At 35.4% G+C, this 15,664-nt stretch overlaps 1 protein-coding gene across 2 annotated transcripts in view; it reads right to left on the reverse strand.

Annotated features, from left to right (window-relative positions):
• Positions 1 to 419: 419 nt before the first annotated feature.
• The window catches only part of NDUFS4 (NADH:ubiquinone oxidoreductase subunit S4), a 116,139-nt gene continuing 100,894 nt past the window's right edge, over positions 420 to 15,664 (reverse strand). For both annotated transcript variants that reach the window (XM_007972250.3, XM_073014769.1), the window contains exon 5: positions 420 to 631. In XM_007972250.3, the coding sequence (XP_007970441.1) occupies positions 528 to 631 (104 nt within the window). In that variant the 3' untranslated portion in view covers positions 420 to 527. The remainder of the gene's footprint in view (positions 632 to 15,664) is intronic.

Raw genomic sequence — 15,664 nt, forward strand, 5'->3', positions numbered from 1 at the left:
GTTGATTTCTGGGCAGAGATTACTATGAAATGCAATTCATTGAGGCTCAAAGTACCTTACTAAATTATAAAGTAGTAATTAAAAGAAGAGAACTTTAATAATGATGAGACAGGGGTTTAAGTTTATAAGACTGCAGTGTTATCGTGTACTTCTCTACCTATGATAAAACAATTTCTAAGACAACATTTTAATAATGTTGCCTGGTGATTTATAAACAATATTAACTTGAGAATGGCTATAAAAAGCAAATATAAAACTTCAATGTTGCAGCTGATTTCAAGCATTCCTGTTAATAGATTCTAAGTACCAAGATTTCCCAGAAGTATGATCACCTCAAATCTTCTCTCTATATAGGAAATTGAAACATGCCCAATTTGAGACATCAAAAAACATTTAAAATAGACACCACAAAATGTATCTATAGTTTAAAGGTCAAATTTATTAGGAGATTATGCGATGTATATGGACTATAAATACTGCACAGCTGACTTTATTAACAGTCAAGCACAGATATAGTCAGTGCCAACCTATTTTGTGGATACTCTTGTTCTTTTGTTCCAAGAAAAGTTTGCACCATAAGACTTGGACTTGGGTTTTGGAACCTTCCTCTCTTCAACGTCATAGCTCCATCCTAGGAGGAAAAAACAAAGACAAATCCACAGAAACAGAATTAAAGAGGATACCTGAAAAGCACAGCAAGCAGAGGCTAGCTTTTGTAACTTAATGTTCACTTATCATCAAGAGTATATGTCAACACATCTGAGATATACTTACTGTTTGTTCCCTTATAATCCTCTGTGAGAAAAGGGTCCAAAAGATTGCCTACAGATTATTTACCATATCTCAAGTTAAAGATGTAAACTATGATTCAGTTTCTCCTTGTTCAATTACTGATATCTATGTATTACATTAAAATTTCCATTGCTCTATGTGGTTTAACAAAGGACTTTAAAAACAGTTGCAATGAAGAGCAATGAACAACATAACCAACCTCACTATTCTTCCAAAAATTGGTTTCTTTACAAGAGTTAGTTTAGAACTCTTCCAAAGGGATATAGAAAAATATGTACGTGTGTGTGGGTGCGTGTGTGTACTACATAGTTGAAGTGGACCATGAGAGGTTACTTGGTTCAACCTCCTGGACTTGGACAGGCTACTGGTTAAACTCAAAAAGATTTTCAACATTTATTTCAAGGGCTATCTCACTAATTGGACTCACATGCGAGTCCCCGATAAACGGTGCAAATTGTTCGGCCTGACCAAAGGCCCACTAGATCAGAATCTCGGGTAGGGACCTAGGAAACTACACTTTATCAATTCCAGGAGATTTTTATGCATACAAAAGTAAGGGCCACTAATCAAAGCTGTCTATTCTCTTCTGAGTATTTATATTTTCCATCCAAAGTCATTTCAGCATTTTGTAATTTTGAAAACTGGGTATATGTATGTCTACATTTTCTGTACTAAGTTCTATTCTGTAGTTCTCCTAAAACATGGGAAACAAATCAACATCCTCCTCCTTAAAAATATAATTAAGTCATTCTTTTATTCCCTAAGCTAGGTAACTCCTGTAACATTCACTTTTCTTCATAAAAGCCATTTTCCCACACCTGTAATTTATTCTTCTCTTAGGATTTTATTCAAAGAACTCATCTTGAAACCTCTAATTCATGGCTGTATCATGCAGTCACTTATAAAACATCCAAAATGTGATTATTATATGGTCTAATTAAGTGAGCTTCTTGATCTTGGTGAGTATAGTACCTTCTGCCACAAAGCTTACATTTCAATAGTCCCTTAGTTAGTACTCAGTTTTACCACAAAAGTTAAGCCTATGAAACTCAACTCATCAAAGTATACTACTGCTACTGTACACAAAGGAAAGTAACAACATTTAACAGAGTATTTTAATTTAAACTTTTAATCTACTTTATCCATAGCAGAATATTACATTCCCAACTGCTGGAACTCCATCTCCAAAGAAAGTCCAATATAAGGAAATGGGGAAGCAGGAAAGCAAATGAAACATCAGAATCCAGGAGAGAAAATATTAATTTACTTGCTCAATATAATCTTATTTTCACAGAGTAGAAAATACGTTTTGAGAACTTTCTTATCCATTAAAAAAAAGTTACAAAGCTATAGCTTACTTTAAGAGAATCTGGACTTATAAAGTATGTACGTAACCAGTAGTTATCTCCATTTCAAAAAATTTACTAAAGGGCATAAGAAGTTTGTATTTCATAAGGTTGTCATGAGGATTAAAGTACACGTCTTGTACTTCATATGGATGTCATAATTCATGTAAAGTGCTTAGAAAGCACCCCCACTTAACATTTACTGAGTTCTATGAGAAAGAACCTTTATATGAAGTAATATTATCCCCCTTGTACAGCTGAGTAAACTGAGGCTCAGAGAGGTTACGTAACTAGCGTAAGGTCACTCAGCCAAGAAGGGACAGAATCAGGATTTAAGCACAGCTGGCCAGATTTTGGAGGCTACGCCTTACCCATTATGCTACACTGTCTCTTGTGGTTTATAGTAGGCACTCAACAAATGTTAAGTATTATCTGGTCCTCAAATTTGATTCACAACTTCCTAGCAACATGTCTCTATATAAATTTCCATTACATTAGAGCCCACTAAATTTGAATTTGTGATGTTTTGGGTATAGCTAGCTATAATCTAACCTAGTTATTAACTACAGAAACGGGTTTTGGTAAGCAAATTAATACTGTGATCTGAGCATAATAACTTTAAAATTATAAACTACTTAAGCACGTCCCATATTAACCAGCAAATGATGCTGATAATTACAAAAAATATTCAATTTAATAAAGGAGGTATAACAATATTTACCGAGCATTGCCATTCATTTGATAAATATTATTGATTGCCAACTCCATGTCAGAGACTCTTTTTAGACAGTGGAGGCAGACTAGTGAATAAAACAAAATTTTCCTGAACTTCTTGAAGTTAGTAGGGGAAGAAAAGTTAGTAAGTATATAGTATATTAGGTGCTAATACAGTAATACCTAAATTAAAAATGTGTATTACATCCTAGTAAGTACTAAGGAGAAAACATTTTAGATGGGGTATACAGGGGAGCCCTCCCTCCCTGAGAAGTGGGCAGAGAACAGTAACTGCAAAGGCCCTGAGGCAAGAGCATTCCTGGTGCACTAGGTAGTATGTTCTAGTCCCCATGCTGAGTGCTTGAAATGTATTTTTATTGAAATTTTATGTATGGAGTTTATAGGTTGCATGGCTATAAGGAAGGCATTGTATATATCTTAATTTTACATTAACTTAAAAAAATATAGAGAAAATAAACAGCCTAAGGTCACAGGGTTAATAAGTGGCAAAACCAGGATTTTAACCCAGATGGACTTTAACACCTAACTATTTTATTAATAAAACTACATTTCTTTTTTTTTCTCTTTTTTTCTGAGACGGAGTCTTGCTTTGTCGCCCAGGCTGGAGTGCAGTGGCGCGATCTCAGCTCACTGCAAGCTCCGCCTCCCGGGTTCACACCATTCTCCTGCCTCAGTCTCCCGAGTAGCTGGGACTATAGGCGCCCGCCACCATGCCCGGCTAAATTTTTGTATTTTTAGTAGAGATGGGGTTTCACCATGTTAGCCAGGATGATCTTGATCTACTGACCTTGTGATCTGCCCGCCTCGGCCTCCCAAAGTTCTGGGATTACAGGTGTGAGCCACCACGCTCGGCCTAAAACTGCATTTCTTTAAAAATATTCTGCAATTACAAGTTTTACCTATTTCATTCATTTCCTTTTATTTGAAAAAATATGTTGAAAAGACTTTTAAGAGTCCCTGGGAAATCTATGTTCCACATATGCTCTCCCACAATTGTGAGGAAGGAAATCGTTTCTAGTGTAGATTCTGTATTTGGTTATAATGACAGCTGGAAAACTAACCCAAGACCTCCATAATCTTTTCTTGCCAAATGATAGGTAAGAAACCTAAATCTCTCTCCTCTTACTACCTCCCAACACACACTCACCAGGTCAATAAAGACATTAGGAAAGAAACTGCAGAAATGAGAAAGCACTCAAATATCTAGGAACCAGTAATATACACACAAACACAAACCTGATAGTCACTTTCTCATTCACTCAATTACCCTTTCAGCCACCAGGGAGAATTCTCTGTACTACATCAGATCTCAGACACAGATCTAATATCTATTCTGGTTATGGAGTTTCAAAATGTGGTCAGGGTCACTGCAATGTGAGAAGAATGAAGTTTTATACACATAAAAGAACAACTGGTTTGGGTTTTTTCCTGGTAACTAAGGAGTGAGCTGGCTCCTGGGAATTGTGAGCCAGATTACAGTTGCTGTTGATGGTGATAACAACAATAAATAGAAGTATCATGACAGGGATTGGAATGTGGATGGGCAAAGCACCCTGTGAAAAACAAACAAAAATACACACAGAAGAAGCCTGCATTTGCTAATAAGATCCATCTCTATATAATTACCACTGACCATTCATGATTGTTAGGACGTGTAGGGCAAAACATTTATTATCTTCCCATTTCTCTGTGATAAACAACTTTGTTTCCAAAGTTGCACATGCAACTGTGCTTCCCTAAACGCAAAGGAGTATATGAGGAAGTCCAATGACAATTCACAATAGAGACTAAAACTAAAGTAAGAATCCACGTACATCTTTGGATTTTCTATTCATTATTCAGAAAACTTTTCTACTACGTAGGGCTGTCATCATAATAAACATTTGCTGTTTTTTGAGATACTGTTAAGAATCTGATCACATTTCCAAGCATCCTCCTCCAAGGTGTTTATTTTACAGTGACTGGATGAACAAATTTACTGGTCCCACTATACTCGAATATAAAGGTTACCTGAGCAAACAGTGAAGTTGAGCTAAAAAGGACAACACTTGAAAGGACATTAAGCATGTGTGCTTAAGAATAGGTAAGTTACACAAATTATACTCATCTTTCCTACTTCCTATTTGAAACTTGTTGCTAAAAATAAAGAATATATTTTGCAAGAAATAAAATATAGATATTAAATGTTTAAATTTCTATAACAATGTCTTTTTTAACCCTAAAATAGATAAATATATATATATTCTTTTTTTTAAAGAAAGAGCCCAAACTTGTTTTTCTGAATGGGAAAATGGAAGTGAAAATACTTGCACTCTCCGAAGAATGCTTATATGCTTATATAAAATGAAGGTATAGTCTACAATCATAATGGTCCCATATGTTGTCCTATAGGGTACTGAAAACCAGCCCCTTGCTCTTCCCAGCTGTGCAACAGAAGAAGAGCAAAGCAATGGAGTCCAAGGCAGCTGCCCCAGGGATGGGTAAAGCCCCCAGTGCTGCTGTCACTTCCTGGAGGACAGTAGCCATATGGCACAGATTTGCCACAAACCCAACTACCAGCACCTAAATGATGAGAAGCTGACTCCCTTTGCTGTTTCACACACTGAAATGCTTTCACAAAAATAGCTTGAACTTTAAGCCCTAGTATCATTTCCCTTTGGAAAATGCTGTAGTAAACTTAAAATGTGATCTTTAACATCCCATGCCCAATTTCTTTTTCTGAAATATGCCAGTTTATTTTGTAGATCTCCACATTGTGGTTGGAATATTCTATTTCCTATGATATAAATGGTATAATCTTTTCAAATGCCAAAAATCCCCAACCTCTGAACAAAACCAGGCCACAATTAACTTACGAATTCCACATATAAGACAGAAAAATAAAATCAATTCCATTCATTTTTATGCAGAATCATTTCATTTATGGTTCAGTAATATAAAAATACAAACATCCATCAGTTCTTTTATTGCTTGCGAAATGTTTTACCTCAACCTTGATTGACGTTCTGTTAAAGGTCTTTCTTCTCTAATAACTTAATCTCAAACCCTGACATGAGTTTGGAAGTGAACAGCTAAATGATTTTTCCTACTCTCCATTTGTGCACTGAACAAGAACTACCACATAATTTGGCACAAACTGACATAACTGACAGTCACTTCCAACTGAAGCATGGGATCAGAAGAGCAAAGCTTTGGGAGGCCAAAGCAAAGTACACTGGTACTTGGCAGGTTTCTAGATTCTTCACCAGGCTATGCACCTATATTATATCTGGCTGAAAGCAGAGCATAACCCTAACATATAATTTTAAGGAGGAGAAAAGAAAAATAGCTTTTTAGGAATTTCACTTTAAAAGTATCTTTACTTTGAAATTACCAATTAGATATATAATATGGGGGTAGGGTAGGGTAGGGGGTAAATGGTTCAGAATAACATAAAAGTATCCTAGATCTTTAGAAAATACTATGGAGAAATAACAGCAGTTTTGGATACACTGCAAAGCAAGTCTTCCCATGAAGTTTATATAAAGTGATTTAAACAAGCAAATAAGGTGAAAACATGAGGCACCTGAAATATTTGTTAGATTAGTAGTACCCTACACCTGCTGTAGCTGTGACACCTCTCAATACTGCTTTGATGTGACAGTCAACGGCTCCTTGAAATTTTATCTTTTCAAATAATATACTTGTTATGTAATATTACTATTGTTTTCAAAGCAGTAGTTGTAACTATTCAGCATTTTCCACAAAACAAACCAAGGTAGTAATCCACTACTCCAGCTGTTGTGTTCCAAAAGTACATCTGAAAATCAGTCATTAGAAATTTCTGGAGGAAAAAACTACACAAATAGCCAAAAACCACTCCCAGAGATCTGCAAGCTACTCATAGGGATTCTCAGAATCCTATTTAATCTATAATATACCAGAAATGTCACTAAGTCACCATATATAATTCTCTCTAGCTCTCGCGCGCTCTCTCGCTTGCATGCTCGCTGTCGCCCTTGCCTTAGCAGCATTTTCCCAGCCACAGACAGGATACGGGATTAGACACTGGGAGGAAAAAGCTATGTATATAAAAAAAAATCTTTCGTGAATTCACCTATTAACTAAAGTTTGTGACTCCTAAATCAACACCGATGGTGCTTCTGTGGTCATTTGTGACATGTGGAGAATGCCAAAAAATTTGAGTCCTGTAACACACATTTCTAAATGAAGGGAAGCAGGATAATGCTCTGCCTTCTTGTTTCAGCTCTCATACTGTAAACAAGCATACTTTCTGTGCTCTATTTAGTGCCAGTTTTTTGCATTTCTGTGCTGGTTTTTGGTAATTTCACTGTTTAAAATGGTCCCCAAACACTGTGCTGAAATGTTATCTAGTGTTCCAAGCAAGCTGTGATGTGCCAATACGTGTTTCAGATAAGCTTTGTTTAGGCATGAGTTATAGTGCTGTTGGTTGTGAGTTCAATGTTGATGAATTAACTGTATTAAATAAGGTGTCTTTAAACAAAAACACACATAGAAAAAGGTTATGTACTTGTCAGATGACAAACTATGTGACCAGAGGCCTGCAGGAACCTAACCATGTATATCCCCAGGAATAAGAATTCTTGCCAATTTAGTGTTTCATAGTGACTTTAAAAAACGTAACTGTGGGGCCTGGCACGGTGGCTTGCACCTGTAATTCCAGCACTTTTGGAGGCCGACGCAGGCAGATCATGAGGTCAGGAGATCAAGACCATCCTGGCTAACACGGTGAAACCCCATCTCCACTAAAAATACAAAAAATTAGCCAGGCATGGTGGCGGGCACCTGTAGTCCCAGCTACTTGGGGGGCTGAGGCAGGAGAATGGTGTGAATCTGGGAGGTGGAGCTTGCAATGAGCTGAGATCGAGCCAGTGCACTCCAGCCTGGGTGACAGAGCGAGACTCCGTCTCAAAAAAAAAAAAAAAAACATTAACTGTAAATAAGGAGAATCAACTATAACTGATAGATATATAAAGTCTGTCCTCTCTCATAGCTTTGACTCCCCTCTCAACCCAGTCCTGGAAAAACCAGTTTTGTCTCAATTTGCAATTCATCTCAACATTTCTTTACCCCACATAAATCTGTGCTGTTTGGCTTGTCCTTTGAACTGGTTATAACATTTGCCCTGCTCCCTTATATCAGATGAGTAAAATCCTTCAATACATGTTTATTGTATATCTATGCTAGAGTCAATGTATCTTTTTCTGGAAAATTTCTTTTAACAATTTTGGAGGTCCCCTTGAGACATCTTATAGATTTATCGACCAAAACTTCTTCATCAAAGAAATGGTATACCTCATGCTTAAGCCTGCATACCTCTTTTCTTGGCTCTAAAAGGTGAATCCAGCAGCAAGAGAATTCTGCTGACTCTGGTCTTTTGCTCTCTACTAATCTGGGGAATTGGTTTTGCAATCTGACCATCTGATGATCCCCGTAAATGGATTAATGGTTTATAGAGGTCTATTCTCTGTTGGGTAGGAAAAAAATGGAGAATCTAGTTTGTTAATCTATTCTATTTTGGACTCAAATCAATTAAGAATTAGTACTCAGAAAAGAACAGCTCTTTGGTATTTCATCATTTTGTATTATTAACTAATGGCTGAAAGTTTAGAACTGAAGTTATAAACTCTGTGTGACTATATGTCTATCAATGTCTGTATAGAGAAAAGCCTTATTGTGCATGTATTTAAGGCTTTTCTACCTTTAGGTGGCATTGATGAATTAGATTATAAAGTCTTTTTAAGGAACTCTGTTCTGATTAGCTTATAGAGAAAAATAAGTGATTATGTAAATTGAATCTTAAAATTTTCAAAGAAGAAAATGGAACTTCTCATACGTTCAGTGTGCTAGAAATTTTTAAGAGTACTTAAAGAGTACTCTTAGAGCAACTAACAAACATTTTGAGACTTTAAGTTCATATCGTGTAGGTAAATCTTGACAAACAAGACTAATAATTTTGGTTTAATAAAACAGCAAGGTTTTCTCTGGTTTATCAATGTTAAATATACAAACAGACTTTTATTCCACTTGTGTATTTTTTAAATTATACATGTTTACTGATAAAATAAGCCAGAATTACTTGTTTAATGTTTAGTCATGAAAAATGTACACCTATGATTAACCAAATTGATTCATTATTGACAACTTTATTTCAACAATAATTACGTTTTGTAATACGTCACTTTCAAAATTAATTTCCAAGATCGTCGAGTAATTAATAGATATTTATTAGATATCCAGATCTTTTACTTATTTTTTAAATTATTTTTTAAGACTAGTGGAGTCAAGCTGTGGGAGTGGAAAAGGAGTAACGAAATCTGTAATCGGTTGTGATCAATTAGTTGTGAACCCTAGATCTCTTCTAAGTAAGACAGAATACTAATCCATTGATAATGATAGGGTTCAGGACATGCTACCCTAAAATAATGGCACCTTGGCATTTGAAGAAACAGAGAAGGCCACTCTGACCTCCTCCCACCCTTGTACCTTGAAGTAGACCATAAAATAATTCCCTGGCCTTCTCATGGAAGAAATCATAAGACATTCATGTGCCCTATAACCCAGAGGCAAGGAATATTACAGAGGGATGGACTTAAGAGAAGAATCTGAACAAACAGGCCTGGCTAAGTTCTCTCTAGCTTATTACTACTGGATCATACCTTCTTTATCCAGTCATATTTCCACACACAATGTACTTTTTCTTCAAATTTAGCATAAAATACACAAGTATTCCTGTTTCTTTGGGTTTTCATTTCTGAAGGGTCCTGTATCACATAAAATTTACATTAAATATGTGCTTTTCTATTTTTAACTGTCCTTTATTATAGGAGATGAACCTATGTGATGGGTGAGAAAAGACATATTTTCTCCACTATAATTACTAAGCAAAATTTTAAATGTATATAGTTTTGCTACTTATTTTCATATGCTACAGAGAGGCTGTATCTCTGGGTTCGTTAGTGAACATTTTCATTTTTGCCACCTGGAGAAGTTGAAGTATAAGGAATGCATATAGCTATAGAAAGTTATGTGTATTTATGAGATCTGCTAGTCTACTAAAATGCTGATGTGTAACCATTTCAATTATCCATCTCCCAGTTTCTCTATGGAATCAGTCACTTTGGTTAAAAGATACATATAAATGAAACTCGAATAGGAGAAATGGTGGTAGAGAGGTAAAACTCTGCATGCAAGGTTATGAGATATGTTTTTGTTTATTAAAGGAAAAAGAGAATAGTTATGTCCTCAAGTAAAGTGACTGTGCCAGAAAGAGAAAGAGAATGCTAAGAGCTAAGGTTCTTTACCATCATATTACTTTCTATATTTAAGTTTTATTGTGACTTTGCAGTGAGTGGCCACATATCATTTCTCAGGTACCTGTGATTCTATATCTATCCTAACTGTTCACATCTCCTGACAACTTTTGATATTTACCTTCCCACAACTGAATCCTAAATGTAAAATAAAACTTTCAGGATTTCATTGCACCTAGAATTATCTTTGAGATTCCCTAGAGGGCCTCTGGAAAATTACAAAGATATATTCTTTCATTTTGTGAAAACAGAGGTGCTAAAAAGAATTAGGTTTATTTTATAAGCTATAATTAACGAGCTACTTGGGAAGAGTTGTCAACTATGAGAAAAGTTGTCAATTCAGAAAAGATCCTTAGCCATCCCAAGGTTAAATTTCATGGGAAAAGTGTTATTAACCAAAATTTATGCTATATGGTAAGTTCCTGGGGAATTATCAATGCCTTCACTGCTCAAGATGTGTTCTATTTACCTGAGTCCTTGTACTGCTTTGCCCAACAAATAATTACAGTATAGTTTATCAGTCATAATTTGTTATTTTTAATAAAAACATTAACTTGATTGCATCTTTACTTCTGTAGTTTAAATATTGCATCTTCTAGGCCAGTAAATGTCAACTGGAAATCAATGTCACTTCTCTGAGTTTTATTAATATACCGATATTTAGGACATACTCCAGACTTAAATCTTTTTACTTGATATTTATATATTTTAAATATATGCCAAGCATATTCATGTTATGTTTCAGTATTATTATGTCATATCTCAAGATTTTTTCTCCATAAAATATGTTCATTTTTATAAATCAGATGAATATTCACTGTCTTTGAAAATAGGCTTAAGTGACCACATTACCAGATATTTTGCTGAAAACGTTTGTGGATTAAGTTGCACTATTCTTGCTATGAACTCTTAACCATATATTTCACTTTAATTTTTTTTTTTTTTTTTTTTTGAGACGGAGTCTCGCTCTGTTGCCCAGACTGGAGTGCAGTGGCGTGATCTCAGCTCACTGCAAGCTCCGCCTCCTGGGTTCCGCCGTTCTCCTGCCTCACCATTAATGGGCCAGGTATGGTGGCTCACGCCTCTAATTCCAGCACTTTGGGAGGCTGAGGTGGGTGGATCACCTGAGGTCAGGAGTTCGACAACAGCCTGGCCAACATGGCGAAACCCCATCTCTACTAAAATAAAAAATATTAGCTGTATTAGCTGAGCATGGTGGTGGGCGCCTGTAGTCCCAGCTACTTGGGAGGCTGAAGCAGGAGAATCGCTTGAACCCAGGAGGCTGAGGTTGCAGTGAGCCAAGATCACACCATTGCATTCTAGCCTGGGCAACAGAGTGAGACTCTGTCTCAAAAAAAAGAAAAAAAAAAAAAAAGAAGGAAATAAAATTACCAGTAATGTTAACTACAGCCATTTTGTCTTTTATAATCTACAAATAGTTTTTATTTTTTTTTGTTTTACTCTGATGCTTCCTGGCAAACTCTTGCAATCAGCTACAGGGCAGAGTGCTTTATCTTCAACAAAGGACTGTCTCAGAACCCTGCGGAAATGGCCCATGCCAGATGCTTTGAGGGTAGAGGCTTTTGATGCCATCACTTAATTTTAAGACCATACAAGTAGACTGACTCAGGATATCCAGAGTGCTAGTCAAGAAGCAGATACATTTATGATCCAGTAGAACAAATAATAATTATATAGGACTGAAGAACTGATGAGGATCGATCATAATTTTATGTTTGGAATACCGCTGATATTGTCTCAATGTATTCTTTGTACATGTAAGAAAGCTCTCTTTCCTCTTAAGGTATCTATAACTCATTACAATTTAGTAGAGTTTACTTTGTAAATTGAAATATTTGTAAATATCTCATTCTCCATGACTCCTCCAGAATTCAGAAACTCTAATTGAGTATTCTTATTTTCATGACAATATAGTTATTTGCATATGTCCAATAACAACACGTCCTTCTGGGAAAAGTGGCCTAGCACTTGGCTTATAAGATTCCCAGTCTTATGGTAGCAAGGACTCTTAGGATAAAGGTAATACCAAATAAATCTAGTGGCAAGTTCCCGGCGTGGTTTCCTAGCTCAAGAGACTTAAAAGTCCAATCAGAGATTCCTTGTAAAAACTTTCACCAAAGCAAACAAGAAAGCGTATATGACAAATTAACACTCTTGCTACACGTATGTAAATAATAAGGCTAACTATCATACCAGTCTTATTTTGTGATCACAAATAATCTCTTGCTGAGATTATCTCCTAATCAAAACGGAGAAGGAATAGAAAAATAAAAATTTTTGTTTCAATGGAAAACTATGCATTGTTTCTAGCACACCCTTTCCCTTCCAGGTCAGATTTTAGATCAGTTCCTTATCTTTTAGCTACCGGGCAATTCTTTTTAGGTTGTACACAATTGATACACATGCAATTTCTGTCCTGTGTTCTACTTAATAGACCTCCCCCACCAAAACCCAATTTTGTCTCTATTTGCAATCCACTACATTTCTTTATTTCACACGAATTAGTGCTGTTTTGACTTTTACTTTGAACTGGTTATGATATCTGCCTTGTCCCCTTATATGAATAAAATAAATTCTTTTACTTGCATTTTATACCTGTATGAAAGTCATGATTCTTGCCTTTGAGTTTTTGTTTTGTTTCGTTTTGTTTTTTTAAGATACATGGATGTGAGGTTGAGACCCTCATAAGAAGTTACGTTAGGTGGAAGCCCAGACCTTACTGATGTTCACTTCTGGGATAATTCTAAGTACTAAGCTACATCTCCAATTATTTCTTTCTTTATTTTCCTGGATCCAGGGCCAGACCTGTTTCCTTCCCTGCTTCTACCTTCTATTACTTCGGAGGCGGGTTTTCCACCTCAATAGACCCACTATGAACAGAATGCAGTTTCACAGCTTGTCCTCAGCCCTCCTATTCCTGAAAGAAACCTTCCTTTATTTTGAGAATTTCAAAGAGTTTTTATAGCTAACAACAATGAGAAAAACACAGGGGGTAAAATGACATACTAGAGAAAAGTCACAAAGTTTCAAATCAGATCAAACGGGGGGGGGGGGGGGGGGGGAAGGCCATTTCTAGTTTTCATTAGCATGTAAATGGTAGTAGATTCTAGTCTTCCACCGTCCAAATTTTCCACAGCTGTCTTCCACCTTCTCTCTCCATGATGTAGCTTCCTCCACCCCGATCCTTCTACCCCATCACTTACTACATAACACAAGGAAAGACAAAAGCCACATGGGTGAGAAAGGTGGGTCTTTTTAGTACACAAAGAACTGAAGTGAGGTTCATCTACATTTCAGAGGAAACCCCAGATATTCTTTTTCCCTCTTTACAAAGAAACGTTATCATTAAAGAGTTCCTTTGGAATAGATGCTGAGCTTAAGATGTTTAGGATAAGGCCCTAAGGTTAAGGCTAAAAGAATCAGGGGTTATTTATATTTGCTTTGTGTGTCAGTATGTTTGGGGACATGGTAGTGGAAAAAGGGAGAAAGAGAAGTCATAGGGAACATTCAATCTTTTCTTCTTTTCCACTCCCCAATTTCAGAACACCAGCCTTCCATAAGAAGTGAGGTAAAGAAGAGCGAGCTATGCAAAAAAGATATAAGCTGAGGGGACAGCTGCAGAAATTATCAATAGCGGGAGAAAGAGAACTTCTTTTCATCTCAAAAATGAGAGTATTCTTATATAAAAAGATGAGCCTGTATAATACCTTATTTGGTTAAGAACTGAAAACAGATGATTAATGGGGGAACTTGTGTACTTATAGATATACTATAGGTATACAGTACATCCCTACATTATTATCCCTCCCTATTATCTCTACTATAAAGATACTATAGAAACTTATAGCATCTCTAGAGTACACTATATAGAGTATATATAGTATATTCTCTCTATATATAGATACGATCTAGATAGTATATATAATATATAATATATAGTCTAGAGATACTCTATAGTCTATTCCATATATCTATATAGTAAATATATATATAGTATCTCTATATTATACTCTAGAGATACTATAGGAACACTATGGTATCTCTGTAGAGACCTACAGTATCTCTATATTATTTTATAAGTAACAAGAGTTTCTGCATATCCTTAATTCATTCTAGGTAAGAGTACCTGAAGAACAGAACTATATTTCTTAAGAAGTATTACATTTGAACTTTTCCAAGTTGAATATGATTTTCCTGTTTCTCACATTTACTACAGGAATTAATGAACTATTTATATAGAATATTCTATTTACATAGAATATATATATAACGTATAAACTGTATATTGCTAAATATATTGGTGCTGTTCAGTAGAAATATGTAAGCCATACATAAGTTTCTAGTAGCCACATTAAAGAAAAGGAAATATATAAAATTAATTTTAATAATTTACTTAGTCCAATATTTCTAATTATCACTTCATAAAATAAGAATTGAGATATTTTGTTTTTTTCATACTAAATCTTTGAAATCCAGTGTGCATTTACACTTACAGCACATCTAAATTCGAATTAAACACATATCAAGAGCTAAAATCACATGTGGCTAGTGGCTACCATACTGGATTTGTGTAGATCTAGATTATTATTTGTTAAGATCTACTAGCATCATAGTATCAGGAAAACCATTGGACTTGGAATCTAGAAGGTTAGGCGTTGTCAGAAGCAATGTGATTGATCTGGGGCTTGTTTTGTTAACTTCTCTAGGTTTTGATATCCTATCAAAGGGAGAGTTTAGAATAAATAACATACAGTTTGGAAGCAATTCAAACATTATGAAATCATCATTTTATGTATGTTTCAATACACTTCAGGATGCTAAACCTTAATAAACTCAGGATAAACTCCAAATTAACTTGACAGGAAAACATTCATTAGTTGTATTTTACAAACACACTAAAATGTAATAAATTGTTAATCATCCTACTATACTTTGCTTTCTTCAGGTTTCTAATTACAGGGAATTAACAGATTAACAGTTCTTCTAAAAAAAACAGTAAGTCACCAAATTAAGGTGATTTAAAGAAAAGTTTAAAGCATAATCTGGAGAATCATTTACAACATTACTAAATTTGCTGTTAAAATTCACCAATATTTATTGAGCACATTAAAATATAAATAGGACTTGTTTTCCCTGGTAAATTCTTATAATCCAATAGGCAGGATAAAATATTACAGTTTGAGTGTAAGAACCATGCCTTATTTAACTATCCCCAGAGCCTAGCCATACAGCACTGACATAAAATAGGGTGTGTTCAACATGCTTCTGACTGAGTGCAGTACAAAAAAGGTAAAAGAGAAAACCATACTATAAGAGCTGCAAGAAAGGAACAAATTACTGTGAAAGTTAAAAGGAAGAAAGAGGAGTTCATCCAGTAGTAGACGGGAGGTGGAAGTGAAGGAGGGGAATAAGAAAAGGGATGAAGAAATGAGACAG

The sequence above is a fragment of the Chlorocebus sabaeus genome, chromosome 4 (assembly GCF_047675955.1).
Source record: "Chlorocebus sabaeus isolate Y175 chromosome 4, mChlSab1.0.hap1, whole genome shotgun sequence".
NCBI classification, from domain to species: Eukaryota; Metazoa; Chordata; class Mammalia; order Primates; family Cercopithecidae; genus Chlorocebus; species Chlorocebus sabaeus.